Source organism: Littorina saxatilis, linkage group LG10 (assembly GCF_037325665.1).
Source record: "Littorina saxatilis isolate snail1 linkage group LG10, US_GU_Lsax_2.0, whole genome shotgun sequence".
NCBI classification, from domain to species: Eukaryota; Metazoa; Mollusca; class Gastropoda; order Littorinimorpha; family Littorinidae; genus Littorina; species Littorina saxatilis.
This window is the reverse complement of record NC_090254.1, coordinates 38,484,595-38,509,353: the sequence shown is the minus strand read 5'-3', so window position 1 is coordinate 38,509,353 and position 24,759 is coordinate 38,484,595. Positions and strand designations below refer to the sequence as shown.

Genomic DNA, 24,759 nt, shown 5'->3' with positions numbered 1-24,759 from the left:
ACCAGAGAGCAGACGGGTATTACGAAATGCCTCTGCCTTCCAAAAATGGGGAACCAAAGCTACCAAACAACAGACAAGCAGACCATGCCTCTCGTGGGTTCTCAGTAGATGAGATCTCAACTTCAAACTGGCTCACTGGTCCTGAGATTCTGTGGAAAAGGGAGATAACTGCAGAAGACATTGACATTGAGATCTCCCCGCAAGATGCTGAAGTAAAATCAACAACAGTTTTCACAACTCACAGTGTCACCAGCTTTGAAGAGAAAACTGGCAGATTCTCTAGCTACAAGAAGGCAGTCGCAGCAGTCGCCACAATCGTCAAGTGCTGCGCGCGCAAACAGAACAAACAGATTTCCGCCTTGGAAGCAAACCAGATAGCAAAACGAAATCTCATTCGAGTCATCCAGAGGGAAGCGTTTGGGGGAGTTTGCGAACTCAAGTCAAAATCAAACCCCCTGAGAGACCTTGACCCGTTCCTCGATGATGACAGCCTCCTACGGGTGGGAGGCAGGCTCAGAAAGACTTCAGAATTGTATGGCGTGAAACACCCATTAATCCTCCCCAAGAACAGCCATCTGTCACGTCTCATCGCCGTGCATCATCACAAAAAAACGGCTCACCAAGGTCGAAGTCTGACAATGAACGACATCCGCTCAAGCGGATACTGGATCATCGGATGCAGAAGAGTGACCTCGTCACTCATAAACCAGTGTGTGACCTGCATCAAGCATCGTGGAAAGGCCAGAGGTCAAAGGATGGCAGACCTCCCGAAGGAGAGAGTAGAACCCTCGCCCCCACCACCAGGAGGGTTTGAGAAGGAAGATCTCTACTTGAAAAAGAGATGGAGACGAGTGCAGTTCCTGGCTGACCTGTTCTGGACCAGATGGAGAAGAGAATACCTGCAAACTCTGCAGACAAGGAACACCTGGCAAAAGGCGCAGCGGAATATCTGTGTTGGTGACATTGTCCTACTGCAAGATGATGGGATCTGTAGGGCGGACTGGAAAGTTGCCAAGGTTGTAGAAACTTTCCCAAGTGACGATGGGCTTGTCAGAAAGGTCCGACTGCTCATGGCGACATCTGAGCTCAACAACCATGGCCAACCCCTGCACAAAAGGACTTACTTGGACAGACCTGCTCACAAGCTAGTCGTTCTTCTTGCTAGAGATACGTTGACGGTAGATTAGCTCCCTTTGTGGAGGTGACCTGGACCTACCTTAACAAACCTGTTCACAAGCTTGTCGTTCGTTTTGGAACGAGTTGACAGTAGATTAACACACTGTGTGGGTGTAATCAGCACTCGTGTTTTCTAAGCTGAACATGTGTTATCAGAAGACTGAGAACAGTGAAACTTCATAGAAGTGATTATTAACCTTTTAATCGTGATTTTATTTTAAAATTAGCACATGTTTTTAAAGGCTGAACATGTGTCAGCAGAAGACTGTAAACAGTGAAGCTTCACAGAAGTCATTCATAACCTTTTAATCTTGATTTTGAAATCATCATGGATGATTTGGGTGGGAGTGTTGCTGCCGCAGTTCGTAAATCGGGCGCCTGTGCCGCGTCACTAAAAACTCACCTGACGCTTTTGGTAGTCCGCCGCACACAAATATAGTTCGTCAGCTTTCATTGATTTTACTTGAAGACTTGCAAGGCTTGGAAGTGTGTTTTTAAGTCGATGACTTGATCATGTCTTAACTTTGTCGCATATTTTATGTGGATGCAGAAAACATCTTTTTTGGGGTTACTTGTGATATATGTATTGATGCGCGCACTTCCGAATGCAAGCTAGCTTTTAGCACGTTTTGCTAGTTCAGTTCAACCGGTGCCGTCAAGGAAGACAGACTGATCCTCACTGCTTTCCTCAGATAACAAAAGGGCCAACGAGGTAATGTGATCTTTGTAGAATGTTTTGCTACTTTCCTCATATAATTTCTAAGGCCAACGAAGTATGTAGTCTTGTAGAATATTTTTACTGCTTTCTCAATTGTGGTTGTAACGCCTGCAGGACACGCGAACTAAGTTGCATGATATTTTCGTAATATTTTTACGAGCTCGTTCATGGTATGGGCTTCACGTGATATATGTGCCAGATCTTTTTGGCTGGACTCTATCTGACACATAACTCAGAGGCATAGTTCGTTTGGTCTGTTTTTAGTGCAAGTATGAGCAACGAAAATTACAGATAGCGATACCTTTTGAGAGAGGCAATGGAGATCATCCTCATGACTTTAAATTACCGTGACATATAGAAGGGATAGTTCCCTTATACTGACATCAGCGATTTGTACTCGGGCTTGATGTTGCATTTGTTGACGATACAGACTTGGAATTTGCATAATGTGTGCCATGTTCTGAATTAGACTCTTTCTTATCTTATTCTTTTAGCCATTTCATGCTCAGTCCTTCTTACTATTGTGTGTCAGTTTTTATGAGATGAACTTGAAACTCCCATGATATGTGTCATATTTTGAATTGGACCTTTTTCTGGATTTTATATCGGCTATTTCTTACTTGGTTTTATCATTGTGTTTCAGTTTTACGACACCACGGGTTATGTTCAAAAGGAAAAATAAAGCGATTTACATAACCTTGCGTGCCAGTGTGAACGTTGGAAGGAAGGCAGTGACACACACACAGAAGCCGTATATATATATATGTATATCTATATCTATAAATATATAGAGATAGGTGAGAGTGTATTTTTCGCGTGGCTATAAATTGATTCGACCTTTTCACTTTGACAGTAAGAACAACTTACGGGTGCAAGGGAAGCGTTCTGGACAGCGCAGTGACATTCTAAAAATAGTTACTCCGAAACGGGAATTTGAGGTGAACGGCGCGAGACAGAGACAGACAGCGTGGCGGTTCACCACAATCACCTTTGCAGGCGAAGTCCTGTCAAACGGGATTGAGAATTTTAGAGCTTATTTCTTAGCCCTATATTATCTGCTGTGGCTTCTCACATGCCAGAACATACAGACAGACAATAGCCGCTAGATCACATCACAAACAGAACTCTACAATACACAGGTTTTTGCCCACACACACACACAAACACACACACACACAGAGAAGCCGTATATATATATATGCATATCTGTATCTATAAATATATAGAGATAGGTGAGAGTGTATTTTTCGCGTGGCTATAAATTGATTCGACCTTTTCACTTTGACAGTAAGAACAACTTACGGGTGCAAGGGAAGCGTTGTGGACAGCGCAGTGGACAGCGCAGTGACATTCTAAAAATAGTAATAGTAAGTTACAAACGGGAAAGCCACACGAAGGAAGGGAGATAAACGCCAAACACTGGAGAAGATAAGGAAGAGTTACTTATAATGGTGAAATGAACACAAAAACCCAAATCAGTTCAGCGCTGCGCGCTGAGAGCACGTGTTGAAATATCTCATCGATGATATTGTGTCCGGGGTGTAGCTGAATACGGTGTCCAAATTTGAAAAAGATCCACCGAGAACTTTGGCGTTGTGATGTGGTGTAGCGGCTATGGTGTGTCGGTATGGGGGCCCGGGTAGCTGAGGTGGAACCAAAATAGCTGAGGTGGAACCAAAATCGGTTCAGCGCTGCGCGCTGAGAGCACGTGTTGAAATATCTCATCGATGAGGTTGTGTCCGGGGTCTCTCTGAATAAGCCCACCAAATTTGAAGCAGATCCATCGAGAACTTTGGCCGTGCATCGCGCACAGACAGACACACACACAGACACACAGACACACAGACACTAGTCGTATATATATATAGACTAGAGGAATACCCGGCTTCGCCGGGGTGAATCGCGAGACAGAGACAGACAGCGTGGCGGTTCATCACAATCACCTCTGCAGGCGAAGTCCTGTCAAACGGGATTGAGAATTTTAGAGCTTATTTCTTAGCCCTATATTATCTGCTGTGGCTTCTCAAATGCCAGAACATACAGACAGACAAAAGCCGCTAGACCCCATCACAAACAGAACTCTATAATACATAGGTTTTTGCCTACACACACACACAAACACACACACACACAGAGAAGCCGTATATATATATGACTAAGTGCCAAAAGGTGCGCACGAAAAGCGGACAAAGGGGTTAAAAAATAAAAGTTGACAAACACGACTGATATTGTGATTTTTGTTAAGACAACAGATGCTGGAACCCAATTACGAAAAGAAAAGATAAATTTACCCAAATGATTTTACAAATAACGATAATTTTGTTCGTTATATCATTCAAAACGGCACTGAGTCATAGCATTAAGGTTATCTCGCACGTTTTTAAAGCTAGGGCTTTGAAACTTGGCACACAACCAAAGTATAATGACCTCCAGGTATGGTGCACATCACATTAAACAACATTGAATTTCAAGGTCACAGCGAGGTTAAATTTCCTTTGCAAACTGGAAAATTGTCGTTGTCACGTCTTACATGTTTTAATACTAGATCAGTTAGACTTTACATACTTCACATACTTTCAGCATTTTTATAAAACCTCATTAAAAGTGACCTGCTGGTTAATCTTTGTCAAAGTTCAAGGTCACAGCGGGGGTCACGTCTGGTCCAAATGTGGAATATTTTCAATTTATTCAGCGCGTTTATAGCACGAGCTTTGAAAATACACACAGTTCTAGTGTATAATGTTCACACACGATTAAAGTCTGGTTGAAAAAGTCAAGGTCACAGCAGGGTCGCGTTGAGGTCAAACATATATATACATTTTTCAATGAGGTTTTCTCATATGTTTTTGAAGCTAGGGCCTTGAAACTTGGCACACTACGCAAGTTAAATTAAACCTCATCAAATTCCAAGGTCACAGTAAGGTTAAAGATCCTTTAAGGATATTTTCTAAAAAAGGTGACCGCCTGGTTAATGTTTGTCAAATTTCAAGGTCACAGCAGTGCCATCTGGCTTAAACTTTGAAAAATTGTCAATTTCTTCAACTAGTTTTATAGTGTTTGAAGTCATTCACATATGATGAAAGTCTGGTTGATAAAATCAAACGTCAAGGTCGCAGCGGGGTCGCATTGAAGTCAGACACATACAATTGTCATTTTCACGAACGCCTTTTAAGCAACACCTTTGAAACTTCACACATTCCAAAGTTTTGATGTTGTTTGGTTATAATCAAAGTGTGGTCAATTTCCATGATTGAGAGCATTCAGAGGGGTCAAGTTGAGGTCACACAAAAAGTGATAATCTTTATAAGACTCACGTTTGCTGCTATTGCTCACTTGACATTGGTGAAAGTGCTTATTTTATAATTGTTGATCTTGATGTTTTGACTAATTAATATTACCAGGATCAACCATACCAGATTTCAAAGTCCAGAAGTTGTCAAACCTCAAACCTGTTGGAAGTTTCAAAGATTTAAGCATCAACAAATTTCTATTTGATTTGACCTTAAATAACAGATTTGACCTTAAATCTTAAAACAGATCAACCAGACTTTGGTTTTATATAAATTGAAGTTCAATACAATTTCCTTTTTTTTTTTACCCACGCGAGACCCTGCTATGACCTTCACATTTCTCAAGGATCAACCTTGAGTTCTCCATGTTGAACAATCATTAAGCAAAAGCGTTGTTTGAAGTTTGAAGGTTCTAGCTTCAAAAATCTCTGAAAAAATATGCTTCATCCGTTTTCTGAACCACATGTGACCCAGCCGTGACCTTGAAATCTGACAAGGGTCAACAAGACTTTTACCATGCATGGGGGCGATTAAACCCCAAATGTGTGTGAAGTTTCAAGGTTTCAACTTAAAAAACGTCTGAGAAAAATATACATTTTCCTTTTTGGACAATGTGTTGCACGCAAGACAACACGACAAACGCTCGTGTTATCATTCTTTTACTTTAAGGTCGACTTGCGTGCCCGCTCTTTCGCTAATCTCAATTAAAATTCATCTTGGAAGTTCGGTTTTATTACGCTTTTAATTAAGAAGATTAAACTAAGACAACAAATAGTTAGTTTTACCCATTAAACTCGATAAGGTAGTGACATTTTATGTTGAACGCAAGATGGTGTCGCACGCAAGATCTGAAAAGATGTTGACGACATAATTTCAACACTTGATAGCGCATTCGTGGTTCGTGATTTCTTCACAAATTTTGAACACAGAATGTGTCACGTGGTTCCGTAGATGAAGTAGATCTTTGTACATGTAAATTTTGTTTTTAAAAGAAAATAACCGTTAATTACCGAACATTTTGTCGCACGCAAGATATGACGAAATTTTCAAATCGTTTTCAAAAATGCTGTTCAAAAGTTCTGCAGTCTTTGCTGGATTACTTGAAAGACAGCAGTTTGATACACCGTTATCGCTTGACGTGTCGACATCAATTCCAGAGTTTTTGAAAAAGAAATTTAGTAAATATCTGCGATTGAAAAATGTATGCCGTGATGACGACACATCTTGCGTGCGACACCTTAAAATTCGGTTATCGAAAAAAAAAAATTCTCTCGAGATTTAGATTTGACGTTTGGTCTCGTCTGTAAAGCGATGTTTCAGGCATTCAATCAAACTAAATGCAATTCATTTGTGCTTCTTGTTATTTTTCTGTGGCATATTCAAAACACGAGGTATCACGATGTCCTTTTTCAGATGGCCGGTTTTGGCGTTATTTTTGACTTTAAACAAAGATAACTTCAAAACCGTTCAAGTCAGACACACGAAATTATGTCCACTATCTCTTCGCACATTCATCCACACACACACCAATTTTCAGCAGACACACGTTTTTAGAAACATTTTTATTGTAAAACAAAGTCGTCTTCTGTTCTGTGAGCACCTTTTGGCACTTAGTCATATGCATATCTGTATCTATAAATATATAGAGATAGGTGAGAGTGTATTTTTCGCGTGGCTATAAATTGATTCGACCTTTTCACTTTGACAGTAAGAACAACTTACGGGTGCAAGGGAAGCGTTCTGGACAGCGCAGTGACATTCTAAAAATAGTCACTCTCAGAAACGGGAATTTGGGGTGAACGGCGCGACAGAGACAGACAGCGTGGCGGTTCACCACAATCACCTTTGAAAGGCGAAGTCCTGTCAAACGGGATTGAGAATTTTAGAGCTTATTTCTTAGCCCTATATTATCTGCTGTGGCTTCTCACATGCCAGAACATGCAGACAGACAAAAGCCGCTAGACCCCATCACAAACAGAACTCTATAATACATAGGTTTTTGCCTACACACACACACAAACACACACACACACAGAGAAGCCGTATATATATATGCATATCTGTATCTATAAATATATAGAGATAGGTGAGAGTGTATTTTTCGCGTGGCTATAAATTGATTCGACCTTTTCACTTTGACAGTAAGAACAACTTACGGGTGCAAGGGAAGCGTTCTGGACAGCGCAGTGACATTCTAAAAATAAATAGTAACTTACAACTGAACGGGAAAGCCACACGAAGGAAGGGAGATAAACGCCAAACACTGGAGAAGATAAGGAAGAGTTACTTATAATGGTGAAATAAACACAAAAACGAACATGAGTTTAGCGCTGCGCGCTGATAGCACGTGTTGAAATATCTCATCGATGATATTGTGTCCGGGGTGTAGCTGAATACGGTGTCCAAATTTGAAAAAGAACCACCGAGAACTTTGGCGTTGTGATGTGGTGTAGCGGCTATGGTGTGTCGGTATGGGGGCCCGGGTAAGCTGAGGTGGAACCAAAATAGCTGAGGTGGAACCAAAATCGGTTCCGCGCTGCGCGCTGAGAACACGTGTTGAAATATCTCATCGACCAGGTTGTGTCCAGGGTGTACCTGAATATGATCACCAAATTTGAAACAGATCCATCGAGAACCTTGGCCGCGCATCGCGCACAGACACACAGACACACAGACACACAGACACTAGTCGTATATATATATAGATATATATACGACTTGTGTCTGTGTGTTTGTGTGTGTGTGTGTGTGTGTGTGTGTGTGTGTGTGATTGATCGCCATGCACGGCCAAAGTTCTCGATGGATCTGCTTCAAATTTGGTGTCCATATTCAGATACACCCTGCACAAAATCTGGTCGATGAGATATTTCAATACGTGCTCTCAGCGCGCAGCACAAACCGATTTTGGTGTTTTTTTGGGGATCAACTTCCATAACTCTTCCTTATCTTCTCCATGTTTTCAGCGTTTACCTCCCTTCCTTCGTATGGTGCAGTACGGTATTAGGGGCATCTTCGGATATTCCCGGCGTTCTGTTACTATTTTTAGAAGGTCACCGCAGTGTCCAGAACGCTTTCCTTGGACCCGTAAGTTGTCCTCACTGTAAAAGTGCAAACGTCGAATCAATTTATAGCCACGCGAAAAATACACTGTCATCTATCTCTATATATTTATACTTATCCCATGACCTGCCTCTTTGTCTCTGTTACTTCAGTATGGGTATATATGTTGTATTTTTATAGCTCAATAAATACATCATGGACTCCAAAAAATATATGATAGTGCCGATTCCGATTTGGGCCAAGAACTACTTTTCTCCCGACCTTTGACCTCGCGCCGAACAATGTGACTGAAGTTCCAAAATCGTATCGCACGGCTCAGAAAACCATATCAGTTGCACTCAAAAATGAAACTCGGAACTGATCTGATGTATGGGATGCAATAAACAAACGTTTCTTTCATTATGAAAGCAATGCAGGTCGAAAAAAACGAACATTCAACTTACAAGATAGCCAACACAGATGCTAGCGAACGATCGAACCTATCAGGCTATTCATTCTCTGTTTGCTATCCGTGTCGCTACCATAGGAATAATCCAAAAAAGAATATGCAACACAACATAAAGAAAATGTGCTCCCTCAATACTGTTTCGAACGTTTTCTCCGTGTCCTTGTTTACTGCAGACCGGTTTACAAGAACATAGTACTCTGTTACACACAGTACGAAACACTGCCATGAAAACCACAACAAAAGAGTAGTCTCCCTTGCGCCCGGACAGCACACAGATAAAAACTAGATTTTAAGCTGGCACAACCTTAATCCAATCAGAAATATGCTTAAAGGTAGATTGTAATACACTCTTAATTGCTTTGCTGCTAAAGAGTTCTATCCGCAGTTTTATTAACCCGTGCATAACACTAGTTTGAACAGTCGAACACTATCCTGGCTGCAAAGCAAAACAAAAACGAGTACCCTCCCTTGCACCGTAGCAGACGACTATTTATCTGGCACCAAAGAAACGTCCAAAAAGATGTCAAAACAAATCCTGTCTCCCATTAAGGTGAACGACATAGTAAAGATCAACGGAGGTGAGGAAGGGGTAGTTAAGAGTGTTTCAAGGCCACTTGGCTTCGCTATACTGGATGTGGTGACCCCAAACGGCACCAGACGCAAAATCCACAGAATAAATGTACAAAAACTGGCAAGTCTGCCATCAAACCCTGACATTGACCACATTCTGATGCCCCAAAATGTGCTCGAAGAACTTGACATGGACTTTCCAGAAACTGACAACTCCGAAAACACAAAATCAACGCCGAAAGTAAAAAAACGCTTTGCTGAAACAGAAATACCAGACATACCGACGTTTATTGCTCAAAACACCAGCCAAAACACACTCAAGAAAACTGCCCATGATGTTAAGCTGCTAAAAACCTTCATTCAAGAAAAGTTGCCGAACACAGAGCTCGAAATTCACCAATTGACGCCATCCTCCCTCAATGAAATTCTTTCAAAATACTTCATCGCACTGAAAAAAGCTGACGGGACAGATTATGAAGCAACGTCGATGCGAAGTTTCTGGGGAAGCATTCACCGACACCTTAAAAGCAAATCGTACCCCCATGACATCAATCGTTCCCCTTCTTTCCAGCAAGCCCAACAGACCTTAAATGCCAAACTAAAAGCGCTAAAAAATGCAGGCAAGGGGAACATGCAATACAGTGCTGAAGCTCTCACAGACGAGGAAATAAACACTCTCTACGAAAGAAACCAACTGGGCCAAACTACTGCAGAATCTCTCCTGAACACCATGTGGTGGAATAACTGCATACACTTTGGTCTAAGGGCAGTTACCGACCACCATCAGATGAAATGGGGAGATGTCACTCTTGGAAAAGATTCATCTGGCAAGGAGTACCTGAGGTAAAACGATTTGTATTATAACAACGAAAGATATTTAGTTATGCAGATCAAAATAACAAGCGCAGCATGAATGAAACTTCCAAGCCCAAACAAATTCTGATCACATAATCACAGCTAACATTATATGGGATATGTATGCCTAAGAAATAAGAGCACAACAGCAGGCTTGTATTTTTCCCAAAAATGCCTATGATAATTATTGATTGTACCTATAGCAAGACCTTAAAAGCAGTTGGCTTTATGGTATTTCACAATCATACTTCTCCCAATTACTCGCCGCAAAATAATGGGTAACTGGATTAAACTACAGTGCAATAATCTTATAATTCAAAAGTACCACACAGAGAAAAATTGATAGCAACCCTGAAATTTCATGCTAACACTAACAGCATGCAACATAATTTCATAAAACAAATATCAACATTTTTAAAGGTTTAGTAGAAAAGGAAGAAACAATTACCGGTACTGACTAATGTTTCAGTTACAACGAAAGATCCACAAAGACCAGGACAGGGGAACATGTCACAAACATCAGAGCTGTACGACCAACAGTGTGGGCAACACCCCAAGATCCGACAAGATGCCCAGTGGCAACTTACAGGCTGTATGCTGAATATCGCCCAAAAGACTACTCAGGAGAAGACGACCCCTTCTACATCGCGACCACAACTGTCCCCAACCCCAAACCAGGCACAACATGGTTAAAAAAACAGAGAGTTGGCGTCAACAAGTTGGCGACTTTAATGAAAGATATGGCAATCAAAGCAGGTCTGACCCAAAACAAAAGAATAACCAACCACAGCGCAAGGAAAACCATGGTGCAAACATTGGTCAACAAGCAATTTGCCCCCACAGAAATAATGCAATTAACCGGCCATAAGAATGTGCAGTCCATTAACACATACTCAAAAATGTCAGAAGAAACGCACAAAAAAATGAGCACAGCACTGGCTGAATCTCAATCTACACCACAGCAATCAGTCACCTCATCAACACACCTGCAATCAACAACTGCAGACATTCCAACAAGCAGCATGCACACATACATGCATCAAGAACACACAAGAACAGCCACAATGCAAAATTCATGCAGCCACCAGCCAACGCTTCCATTCCCTTTTTTCGGAGGCTCTGTGTCCAACTGCACCATCAACATTAACGTCAACCCACCACAATCAAATTCCACAGCTACAGTCTCACTCTCAGTCACCGACACACAGAGTGAAACTGTTAAGCAAGCAGCCCCTGCCAAGCGTCCTCGACGCAAATAAACTTAATCAATCATTCAATGTCCGATCCCCATGATCTTTAGTTCTAAAACTTGATTCAGTTAGTACATCAAACAGTCTTTTTCGCAGTAGCGGTTGCCTTGCTTTTAGTAAGTTTTACTCAATTTTAAGAAATAATTCTGCATCTTGTGAAATATTGAACATGCAACAACAAAGAAACCACTTCCATGGCTCAGGCACTATTACTTTTTCTCAATGTTTATTCAGTTTATTTAGTGTTCTACTTTGATAGTAAGTTTATATGTGGTGATGTTCACTTCGCTTCAAACATGTTGCTACTATTTGTTATTTTCAGCAGACATATCATATGTGCATCTGTTTTCAGCAAAGTTTGCATTGCTGAGTTGGTTGATTTCTTACCCACAAGTACATTGTTATTTGTTAATGTTATTTTCATTGCAAACTATCACTAGCTGTCAGACTCTATTGATACAAATTATGCACATTTATGGGCGCAGAGCCACAATGAAATGTGTGAAAATTGCTTCTGTATTGCATTCAAAAAACCTTTAGATTCAAAACAATGTGTTGCAACAACATGTATCAAATTATTTTGCTGTTAAAAAAGAAAAAAAAAGCTCATCTGTCATCTTATCAGACCTTCTTCGAGTGGTGTGTGTGTGAGAGAGTGAGACTGAGAGTGAGACTGAGAGTGAGAGTCTGTCAGCAAGTGAGAGTCTGTCAGCAGTGTGTTTGGTCATCTTACTGTCCGTGTGTTCAAGATATGTGTGTTTGGTGCGCGTCTTCAGTGCCTCTGGCAGTGTCGGTGTGGGAACTGACAGAAGCTAGGGAGCACAGATAATAGAAGCCCTGTCACATAGACTAATCTCACACAATCAATACACATTTGGCTCATGTTTGAAACGACAGTTTCGAGTTTGTTAGTCAAACTCAAAGCAACAACAGTGGTGACATGCGTCGCGGGACCGAGAAACGTCCTTGACCTTACCTGGTTTGGCTGGGCTTCGCTTCAAACATCAGCTGTTTCACGTATTTTGCGAGCTAGTCTACTCTTTTGCCTGGCTCTGCAGTAAGTCCACATTGGCGATGAAGGTATCCAAGAACTTAACATGTGTGTATTTTTCCGTAATCCAGTCATATTCCTTCAAAATGCAATCAATCGGCGGTGACAGACTTGGTGTCAGCAATTCGCGACTTCACCAACTTGGTCCCGTACCAGTACCAGTTTAGGTTTATCCATGCAAACACACTCGCAAAACACTTTATCACGTAGATACATTTCAAATAGGGAGCAAATGGTTAAATCTAAACCTACATATTTGTTCCCTAAAATTTGCTTCTCTGTCAATAAGCCTAATTGTATAATAATACGTTCGAGAAAAACAAAGTGGAATCGATTCTGAATCGAGTAAGCCAAATGGGTCCCAAACCGTTTTCGCCCGTTCTGCCGACCTGAAACGCAAAACAAAAGAAGTGTGCGCTTCAACTAAATTGATTTCTATAAGACTTCATTACTTTCTTGCAACTTATGAATCTTTACTTAAAGCTTTTAAATGGTCAGAAAGTAGTGTTACCGCGTACTTATCGATGCACTCATTCGTTTTATTTTTTCAGCGACGGTCACTCAGTTTAAGGTTGCAAAAGGGCCAAGTCTCGCCCGGCACCACTGTTTTACAGTCCACAGATCGCAACAGTGCCGCTAGTAGTCTACACTTTGTGTTTGGTGGTAGAATGGGATATACAGGTTACAACACTCGTGGTTTTTTATATGGCTTGTATTTCAGTCAAGACCCAGCGGGAATATCAATCGAGAGCCACTCGCCAGAGGCTCGTGTCTCCCGATGATATTCATCCGCTGGGTCTTGACTGAAATACAAGCCATATAAAAAACCACTCGTGTTGTAACCTATACATATAGATATATATATATATATACGGCTTCTGTGTGTGTGTTTGTGTGTGTCTGTAGAAAACACCTGTGGACTGTAGAGTTCTGTTTGTGATGTGGTATGGTTGCTTTTCTAAGTCAGTATGGCACAGGGTTGTACCAATTGGCTCACTCAGCTCTCGTCAGATTCGGGCAGCTGGGTAGTGATGGGGGATTTCAACGCGCACCACCGGATGTGGGACGCTGACGCAGAAAGTAGCCCTGACACTCAGCTGGCTGAAGACATCAGCATCTCAGATTTGGTGCTACTTAATGATGGCACGGCCACCAGACAAGCCCAGCGACAAAGAGACAGATCATCTGCCATTGATCTTACCCTGGTTAGCCCCGAACTTGCCCTTGCCATCGACTGGCAGGTCTACCCCAACACACTCGGATCTGACCACTATCTGATACACGCGACCATCCATGAAGCTGACCCGGATCCTGCTGAAGTTGATCGTACGCCAAAGTACATCTGTGCCAAAGCAGATTGGGAGAAGTTCAAGAAGACTCTAACGCATATATGTGGAGAGACTGAGTTCAAAGACAATGACATAGACCAGTACTATGGTAACATCAGACAGGCAATCCTCAGTGCAGCTGATCAAGCTATTCCAAAACGCGCTTCTGGGCCTCAAAAGAGAGAACAGGCACCTTCCCCCTGGTGGAATGAAGAATGCAGAGCTGCGATGCAGCGCAAACGGCGTTTTACAAAAGCATATCAGAAGAATCAGTCAGCCTCCAATAAAACAGCCCTCGAAGAAGTTGAAAAGGAGTGTGCTGCGGTCAATGAACAGGCAAAAGCAGCCTACTGGACAGATTTCTGTTGTAAAAAGGTGCACAAGAAAAATGTTCATTCAAAATGAACAGCGTCGATGCAATGTCCACCAAAGATTTATTTTGGGAAGTGTTAAAAGGTTAGGGTCAAAAGTCAATGAATTGCATGTTGTGCTGGATATATAAATTGTTTATTTCAGTCAATGCTTGCTATAAATTGATCAAACAGCCACAAGAAAAAACAGGTCGCGTGAGGCGAAATTACTACATTTAGTCAAGCTGTGGAACTCACAGAATGAAACTGAACGTAGTCCGCCGCTAGTGCAAAAGGCAGTGAAAGTGACGAGCCTGTTTGGTGCGGTAACGGTTGCGCTGTGCTTCATAGCACGCTTTACTGTACCTCTCTTCGTTTTAACTTTCTGAGCGTGTTTTTAATCCAAACATATCATATCTATATGTTTTTGGAATCAGGAACCGACAAGGAATAAGATGAAATAGTTTTTAAAACGATTTCGGAAATTTAATTTTGATCATAATTTTTATATTTTTAATTTTCAGAGCTTGTTTTTAATTCAAATATAACATATTTATATGTTTTTGGAATCAGAAAAGGATGAAGAATAAGATGAACGTAAATTTGGATCGTTTTATAATTTATTTATTTTTTTACAATTTTCAGATTTTTAATGACCAAAGTCATTAATTAATTTTTAAGCCACCAAACTGAAATGCAATACGGAAGTCCGGCCTTCGTCGAAGATTGCTTGGCCAAAATTTCAATCAATTTGATTGAAAAATGAGGGTGTGACAGTGCAGCCTCAACTTCGTATTCGTATTCGTATTCGTACAAAAAAGCCGGATATGACGTCATAAAAGACGTTTATGAAAAAATAAAAAAACGTCCTGGAATATCATTCCCAGGAAGTCTCATGTCAAATTTCATAAAGATCGGTCCAGTAGTTTAGTCTGAATCGTTCTACACACACACACACAGACACACACAGACAGACACAGACAGACACAGACAGACAGACACACACACACACACACACACACGCACATACACCAAGACCCTCGTCTCGATTCCCCCCTCTATGTTAAGACATTTAGTAAAAACTTTTTAATTAAAAAATAGAGCTTGTTTGAAACAGGTAGAAAGGAAGAGTTGATATTGCAATATCTGTACGTGGGAATGTGGTGAAAAAGAGTGCTAAAAGTAGTAAGTCGGCCTCAGATCCATTTCAAATATTTATTGCAGAAAAACAAAATACAAATTAAAAAACAAAACCACAGAACCATTACCAGGTGTCATAGGAATGTTTGAAAACAATAGTTTTAATTTTACACTGTAAATACAGGAATCAGAATTAAACACCTCAAATTGGCACATGCATAATGAATCACCTGGAATTGCAACAGGGAGATACTGAAGTAATTGGAAACAAACACTTGAAATTGACAGAGAAACAATTGAAAATATATTACTGACATGAGCGTACAATATTTTAATGGAAGTGCATTTTTAGCACGAAGCATCCGCAGGAGGATGCACTAACAATTACATAGTGCCACAAAATGTGCACGGACATTTCACAACCGTGCATTATTAGCACAGAACACATACATGGGGGCGCACAAAACATTATTGTACCATGATGATGATCGGGATTGTTGAAGATCTTTTCTTGTGCAAGGCGCCCCTGTATGACCGCAACTGATCCAACCGGCCGCATCTGAACAAACGACGTCGAAACGGCGCGAAACACGTCCTCTCGGTTGGTCTCGGATTGACTCGGCTCCTCTCGGTCTTTTTTTTTGTGTGTCTTTTTTTCTTTTCCTTATGGTCGGAGTGGTATATTTATGTACATCTTAGATTAAAAAAAGCACCCGAAAGCTGTGTTTAATCGTTTCGCGTAAATTGTACATTTTTTTTCAGCTTTGAAATTGTTTTGGCTTGGAGAGTCAGCGCGCTTTGGCTTGGAGACTAATTCTCCACAGGCACGTTCTTCCCAACCACAGATACCAGCGTCGTCCGCGACGCTGGAATAACCAAGGAGACGCGTCCCTTGTATGGACCAAGCTGCGAAAATTCAAAAGTAAAGTGTTCTTGCCTGAAAAACCTTTGCTGAACGGGAATGAGTACACACAAAGTAATCTTGAGAAGGCCGAGGTGCTGGCTGAGACATTTGCAAAAGTCAGTCAGGCAGCTCATATGCCACAGTCGCTCGCTGATTACCGTCGAAAGGAAGAAGATAAATTCGGGCGAGCAGCAGCAGACAACTCACTGCCGATAAACCAGGATCTGGGTATCAATGAGTTGAGGAAGGCAATCCAAGGAATCAAATCCGGAAATGTCGCAACCGGCTTAGACCCCATTTCATACAACATGATACGCCGGTTTCCTGAGCCCATGCTGGAAGTGCTGCTACAGTTTTACCAGCACTGTTGGGCGAGCTCAAAACTTCCCTCAGCCTGGAAAAACGCTCTGGTGATTGCTCTTCCCAAAGACGGTAAACCCCGGCACCTGCCGACAAGCTACCGCCCAATTTCACTCACACCTCACCTTGGCAAGGTATACGAAAGAATTGTAAAAAACAGACTAGAACACTTTCTTGAAAAGAACAACATTCTTCCCCTCTGCCAGGCAGGCTTCAGAAAGGGTCGAGCCTGCATGGAGCATGTGGTAAAACTTACAGCCCACATCAAGAAGGCTAAAGCACGAGGCAGAACAGTGCTGGCAACCTTCTTCGACATTAGAAGAGCATTTGACACGGTCTGGCATGGAAAGCTAATTCAGAAAATGTCCAACATGGGGATCTCAGGGCGCCTGCTGGAATTTGTCCAGGAATTCCTCACAGACAGGTCCATGGCTGTTAGAGTGGGGCAGTCCATCTCTCAAACACATGTCCTAGATATGGGGGTGCCTCAAGGAAGCATCATAGCCCCCACATAGACTCACTTGTGAGAAAAGCTCAATGCTCTCTAAACCTGATAAAGGTTCTGAGCAGAGAGTCGTGGGCAGCCGGAAAACCATTGATCCATCTTGTCCGTGCCCTTGTTCGGTCGCGCCTCAGCTACGGCCAAGAGGCTTTCTTTGCAGCTCCTGACAGTCAGTGGGTAAAGCTTGAAAGAGTAGAAAGAGCCGCTCTCAAAGTGGCGCTGGGGGTCCCCAGATCGGCAGTCTCCACCCTACTTTACCAGGAAGTGGGATGGCTGCCACTGAAAGAGGAATGCCACCTCAGATGTGCACAGCTGGCTGTCAGAATACACTGTGTCCCAAACACGGCAGTGGAAGTATTTACCCCAGACATGGGAGATACCGACCACATGCAATACAAAGCTCTTGAGTCCAAGACTCATACATACCAAACAGTGCTCCCAATATACAACCATGTGAAGGGCATATCATATGGGAACAGAGTGGCCTGTCCAAGGAAAAGCTGGTCACAGGTGGTACTCTTCCTTACCCTCCATGGCTGCTTGAAGCCCCAAATCTGATCATAGACTATGGAGACGGCCTCAAAAAGGCAGAAGACCCATTGCTGCTAGCCACAGTTGCAAAAGAAAAGATCGATCAACGATTTAAAAGCCACCTACAGGTCTTCACAGATGGTTCGATCCTGCAGTCAGGGGAGGCTGGGTGTGCCTTGTCGATTCCTGGACTTGATATAACACGAAAATACAAGCTAAACAAGGGGATCAGCATCTTCTCTGCAGAGTTATTTGCTATCTACATGGCCTGCACACTGATAAACGATCTGCCAACCCCACCCCTGGGGGTGGTCATCCTTACGGACTCAAAATCCTCGTTGCAAGCACTTGCACATGGCACCAAGAACAGAGGAGAGATGCAAACTGAAATTCATTTCTTAGCCCACCAAATTATGACAAAAGGAACAGACTTTTCCCTCATGTGGCTGCCATCCCACACAGGAATCCGGGGAAATGAAATGGCGGACAGAGCAGCAAAAGCAGCGGCTATGTCAACCATGCCAGTGACAGACATTCGGCTCTCCTGCCAGGAAGCCAAACTGCTGCTAGCCAAGCTAAAAAGAGAGGAAAGAGAGCAGACACTGTCACAAACATGTGAAGAGAGAGGATGGATACACCTCCCCTACAATAGGAAAGGGCACCACCTCCCACTCCCCCCGAGACCTATGAGCCTGTTGCGTCGCTTGCGCACGGTCAGCAGCCGCATCTACTGGGACAAGGTAGTCTGTCAGTGTGGCAAGACTGGACACCTCACACACGTGTTTGAAGGTTGTGACACTCTCAAGGAAGAGATGTCTAGTCTCATCCGCTACAGAAGGGAGAATGCTCTCAGTCTGGGAGACTTTCTCCGCCCACACCCATCACTCGGAGAGAAACCGATGATGGTCTTGGTCACCAATTTGTTCACCTCAACTGTTGCGAGCTGGTTCTAGTGTGCTTGCAGCAGACCCAGCACAGCACAGATCCACTTCTGGAATCTTAAGCTAAATGTGTCCCAAGACACACATTTTGTAGTCCTGGCATCCTGAAAGGCAGAGGCCCCAACCTACAGGTCTGCTACCATACCAAAAACGCCTCCAGACACGGGAACTTGGGAGCAGAGGCAACAGCTCCGCTTGAACCTCAGAAACCAAATGTGCCTCCAGACACACAGATCCCTTAGACGGCCGAGGCTGTGGCCTCTAAGGTTCTCTTGTACCAAACCGCCTCCTGTTGCTTGCGCTGGCATCTGCTTACATAGACCCACATTAAGTCACCACCGAGTGGTAGACACAGACGACATTTGGTAGCACTGACTGCCAGCTTCACGGTAATGCGTACCCATAGCGCGGCTCTGCATGGGTGGGAATGTTCTGAGCAAAACACTATGTGTTACTCCATACCCCCCGCCCTCCATGGAACTTCTTGACCCCAACAAATTGGGGGGGGGGGGGGGGAGTTTGCCCAGTCGGTAGAGGCGCTGGCTTTAAAACCGGTTGTTACTATCCGCGTGGGTTCAACCCCCAAGTTCGGCGCGGGATGTGTGTCCCAGAGTCAACTTTGTGCAGACTCTCCTCGGTGTCCGAACACCCCCGTGTGCACGCATGCGCACGATAAAGATCCCAGGGTCACAGCGAAAGCCTCAGGCCGTGGAAACACGAATACATGCATGCAAAAATATGAAGCCCGGGTGTCCGTTCGGCCAACAGCCAAAAAAGTAACCATTTCAGCACTGACCCAAGACGCCCCAACCAGGTCCCAAGCCCATTTCAGGTCTCCTCTAGCAGCCGGCAGCCAGCTGTCTACATCCCCCCCCCCCTCCCCCGCATTTTTATTTTTTATTTTCATACAAAGCCGGGTTTTCCCGTGTAACATGCCCCTAATGGCTTTGCCGTGAGGGCGTAAAACTTTCATTTCACAAGTGAGTATGTTCTGACCTTCCTCTGAGAAGCCATAACAGCTCTAAATGTTTCATTCCTGTGTGAGTGGACTTCGCCTCCAAAGGTGATTAGGGTGATTCGGCACTCGATTACATTCGGCGTCGTCAACATGAATGGGACTCGACATGATATGATCATGAATGGCATCATGGTCACTGAATCATTTTCGTGCTGTTCCCATTCCACGAATCTGGGAGGGACCTAAGCTTGGAGGATCCATGGTTCGGTTCATTCAAACGGGGGGTGGGTGTGACAGGGAGACTACCGCCGCCCTTCACAGTAGACTCTGCAGAGTTGTGCGCCTTAGAAGTTGTGAGATATTTATAGCTCTTTATAGCTCGCAAAGCAACACCTGTCGATTGTAGAGTTCTGTTTGTGATATCGTAAATATTCTGCATCAAATTTGGTGGACATATTCAGGTGGATAAAACTGGTGGATAAAAACCGGCGAAGCCGGGTATTCCTCTAGTGTCCAATATAGGCAATTAAAACCTGACTTTAAAGGTGGTCGTCTACATTTTTGCTTTTTTTCAATAATCTTATGGTTAAATTTCGCTAAAAAGTTATGTCAGATAATGAATGAACCATGGGGAAAAAAGTTGTAGAAAAAAAATATATGTAAAAAAAGATTTTAATTTTGGGTAGCGTGACTCACGCTTCCAATATTTTGTTTTCTGTTTGCTGAGAACATGTGCTTTGCCTAAAAATACTGACCAATCAAAAGCATGTCACTATGCTTACAGCCACGCCCAAACAGTTTGACACTGGAGCGCTGTCCACGTGGTTTTTTTTAAACGCACGAAATGCACGGGATTTGAGAGGAGTTTTGCGCTTGGCATTTTCCAAATAAGGATATCCTACTATGAGTACTACGCTGGAATACTACAATGAATTTTCAAACGGCTACACTGGCTTCGTCTTTCCTGATCGAAAGGGGATGTATTGTTGATATTTGTAGATAATAGACTCTGCATTTTAATGGTCAAATGGCGATTTCGGTATAAAAATGTAGACAAGGACCTTTAAACCTTCAAACTGTACTGACTTCGTTTTGATGATAAAAGAATTCTTTGGTGTAACAAGCTGTCAATTTATTTTTTAGATTTTAAAAGTTAGGTCTGGCTCCAAAACGAGGCTTCCGATTTGTTTTACTGTACTTTTTTGAACATTTCTCACTCTCAAGCTGCCAGGATGTTCCCGTTCGGTGAGAGTTCAAATGGAAGTATGTGTGTACTGTGTGTAAAGGCTCGGGGAGCTCAGTGAAAATTACAGAGCGTGAGTGAGTGTGTGTGTGAGGGGGGGGAGGTGGGGGGAAGGTGTGTGTGTATGTGTGTGTGTATGTGTGTGTGTGTGTGTGTGTGTGTGTGTGTGTGTGTGTGTGTGTGTCTTACGCTTGCCTCTGGGGCATGTTTCACAGTCTCGTTATGCTTAAGATTCTGTGTTGATTGACGGGCTTACTTCGCTGTAGATAGATAAAAACTAAACATAAATAAAGACAATTACAGGGAGTGAGTGAGTGAGTGAGTGTGACTGTGTGTGTGTGTGTATGTGTCTGTGTATGTGTGTGTGTGTGTGTGTGTGTGTGTGTGTATTGTGTGTGTGTATATGTGTGTGTGGGAGAGAGAAAAAGAGAGCGAGATAGAGAGAGAGAGAGAGATGCGTTTAAGACGAATTATCAGGAAGTGAAAATGAAAGATGTTCTGACGAAGCAATACCTTAAAAGGAGAAACAATTGTACTGTGGGGTGGACATTCTATGTTAGCAACAATTTTATAACTTTCTTGATAATAATAATAATAATATGGGAGATGTATAGAGCGCTTGACGTTCTCCAAGCGCTTTACAATGAATTGGTGAGAGGTCAAGGCAGGTGAAGTAGCCCGCACGTTGATCATCTCTCATTCTGGGTATTTCCGTGTTTCTATAACCCACCGAACTCTGACATGGATTACAAGATCTTTTTCGTGTGTACTTGATCTTGTGCTTGCGTGTACACACGAAGGGGGTTAAGTCACTAGCAGGTCTGCACATAAGTTGACCTGGGAGATCGGAACAATCTCCACTTTTAACCCACCAGGCGGCAGCGACCGGGATTCGAACACACGACCTTCATTAAAAGGCCGACGTCTTACCACCACGCCACTGCGCCCGGCACTTCATCCGCTTGCTTAATGTTCTTATTTTGAGGGAAGGGGGTAGTAGATGAAATAGGAACATTGAAAAATCAAACGACCTTTTATACATTTTAGGAAACAAAAGTAAACAGCGACAGAAAAATAGACTAATTGCGGCAATAATGGCACGTTCTTTAGACACTTGAACATAATGAGAAACAATACTAGTACGTCTTGTTTAGAAGAGTTATAAGACGTATCCAGTTGTTACACAGACAGAGTATGATCAATTTATAAGAACTAGGTTTGAATGCAAGCTATTTGTAAATAGCCACAGTAAGATATTTTTTTCCAGAGGAGTCACCAATAGGCAACTGCAATGGTTAGGCCTAAAAAAAAAATAGGTGTGGTTATGGTAACTTGACCTACCCTATTTTTAGGGGCTGACCCTATAACTTTTTATTACATTTGTCAACAACAACAAAAATGAAAACAAGAAAACGAGTGCAGAAAACGCAATAAAGCGAAAGCGCTCGAGTCGTCATGCAGACGACAGACGATGCAAGGGAAATAACTCCTTTTACTAAAAAGGCCCAACAGACGCTTGCCATGACAAAAATGGCCGCATCTTTTTCGGTTGCGAGTGCTACACGCTTGGTTGCTCTGCTTATATAGAAAAAAAAAGTTAAAAAAAAGTTTAAAAAAAAAAAGTGATTGCCTACCTTCCTACCCTATTTTTTTTGGCTATGTTAGAAAAAAATTATACAGTTGGTCTACGTCCTTATTTGCTGGAGTAAGTAAGCCTAGATATAAGCAACATATTAATTATGGCCACCAGTTGCATTTCATATTTTCCAAAATATTTACTTCTTTTAGCAGATATTGAAAATCAAACGTAACTACACGGGTACATAAGGACTTAGACAAACTTTTGCGGTCATACCCTCCTAATTGCCAGGTTCCATTTAGTCACATTATTACCATGGCACATATAAAGCTGAACAATGCAGTCAGGGAAAAATACATTGCCACATATGGTTCATACGTTACGGTGCATACGTCTGTGAAACAGAGATATATTAGTCAGCAGATGGGTGGATGTTTCCTTAATAAGTGGGGTTTTCAACAGCAAAAAATCACATGTTTCAGATAGTTTAACAAATGCAGTAAATGGGGCTATTTGCAACACAGAAATGTATGTACATGTTGTTAGCTTGCCATATTCCGGTTTCACATACGATTCTTTGCGGACTATGTGTACACTTTAAAAAGTGGTAAGCATCAAGCCGAAACTCAAACTCAAAACTGAAAAACTCAAGTAGTTATTGATGATCTCAAGAACCACCCAGATTACACACACACACAAGAACTACTTGAAAAGATGCAAACTAGAGAGCGAATGCCAGATCTTCATGGATCGATTTAACACGTACAAGCAATTAGCTGGACAAATGAAACACGTACTTACACATCAAGAGCAAAGGGGACGTTGATGATGATGATGATGATGATGATGATGATGATGATGATGATGATGATGATGATGGTAGCGGTGGTGAATGATGATGATGACGATGATGATGGTGGTGGTGGCGGTAGCGGTGGTGATGATGATGATGATGATAATGATGATGATGATGATGATGATGATGACGACGATGATGACAAAAAAAGAATCATAGATTGTAACCTTTTCTTTCTGCTTCAATTTGTCTCTTACACATGGGTGGGTTCGTTTGATATGTGTTATACTGCATGACAGATTGTGAACAACATGATTCATACAATCCATGTTAAAGTTTTTTGTCACTCGCGCTATTCCGTGTTGATAGAGTTTGATGACGAGAACGCTCACAGGTCGACTTCACGTTGAACCCTCAACGGACACTGATACGTACTTCTCTGAAAAGCAAATCAAAGAATTGTGTTTACAAAGTAATGTTGACTTACTCTGTAATTATGTATCAAACTATCAAATCATGTTTTTTTGCGTGGCTTTTCCAAAAACAGAATGGAAAAAAGTCAGACCAAATTTAAGAAAAAGAGAAAAAGAGAGAGGGGGCGGGTGAGGTTGGGAGAGAGACGGGGGAGGGGAGAGAAGAGGAAGATTTCAGGAACCATTTTCATTGAAAATTCCACCAGTTCAAGACATGTTAATTATGCTTTGTGTAGTGCTTCTTAAGTGCATGTACAAGTCTAAAAAATAAAAATAACAATAGGAAAGTGCTTCTGAAAGCCGACTGTCCAAATCTTCAGTCGAGGTGATGATACCTGTATGGGGCAGTATTTTCTTGTATGGGTCTGTGTTAAAAAAAAAAACTCAAGTTAATAACCTGGCTCCATGTCTCATTACTTTAAATATAAAAAAGTGTGTGCAGTGGTTCAATCCATCCTGATCAATTACAAAATGCTATGTTTCCGATTTTACGACAGAGATGCTGAACTTTCTGTCTAAGATTTGGCTAATAATATTAGTATCTAAGATAGCGCATGTCTTACCTTTCTGATACAGAACAATTAAGCCATATCCGGGTTCTCTATCTGGATTTCTGAAGGGAACACCACAGTGGGCGAACTTGGACACCCCAGATTCCTAAGAAGCGTCAGAATCTGGATGTTCTGCTCCCTGCACATATAACGTGATTTTGCAAGTACGAGAAATGCAAAGAAAGCAGCAGGCACTTCTATTTTACTCTTTATGTTGGTTTTGCATGTAGGTATCAGTCTAAACAGAAGTGTTGTATACATTTTTTAAACACGTTTGGAATACTTTGTGACAAAGGTTTTGGTTCTACTGGCAAAAGTCGCACACGTAGTGTTCACCAGTGTTCAAATGTGATTATTATGTGTTTCTGCTAATTCTAGTAGAAATGTACTATGGCACAAAGTTTTCAAAACTTGTCCACAGATTCCACAGTGGAAAACCCACGCTGTAGATGGGCCACTGTTGGGAAAGTCGCTGAATGCGAAACGGGATGACAGTTAGTAGGAAAATGGAGGATACAAGGCCCAAAAGGTTGAATTTGTGTCAAAAATGTGTTCATAAACGTCTTGGGAATTAAATTGAAAATGCATTATTAGCAGACTTCGACATAATCGCTGACAAAATGTCATAGTGTAAACAGCGCGCATAACCGCTAAGCGTCTTTATATTCTACTCTGTTTGGGTGGA

The 24,759-nt window shown here is 42.2% G+C and overlaps 1 protein-coding gene across 1 annotated transcript; it reads left to right on the top strand.

Moving 5' to 3' along the window:
- Positions 1-8,929: 8,929 nt before the first annotated feature.
- Positions 8,930-11,980, top strand: LOC138979246 (uncharacterized protein KIAA1958-like). The gene is made up of 2 exons (XM_070352010.1): positions 8,930-10,105; positions 10,587-11,980. The coding sequence occupies exons 1-2, from the start codon at positions 9,213-9,215 to the stop codon at positions 11,374-11,376; spliced, it is 1,683 nt and encodes a 560-aa protein (XP_070208111.1). The 5' UTR covers positions 8,930-9,212; the 3' UTR covers positions 11,377-11,980.
- The last annotated feature ends 12,779 nt before the right edge of the window (positions 11,981-24,759 follow it).

Coding starts and splice junctions, on each gene's coding strand:
- LOC138979246 (XM_070352010.1), top strand. CDS start 9,213: ATGTCAAAACAAATCCTGTCTCCCATTAAGGTGAACGACATAGTAAAG. Junction 10,106..10,586: donor TCTGGCAAGGAGTACCTGAG/GTAAAACGATTT, acceptor CTAATGTTTCAG/TTACAACGAAAGATCCACAA.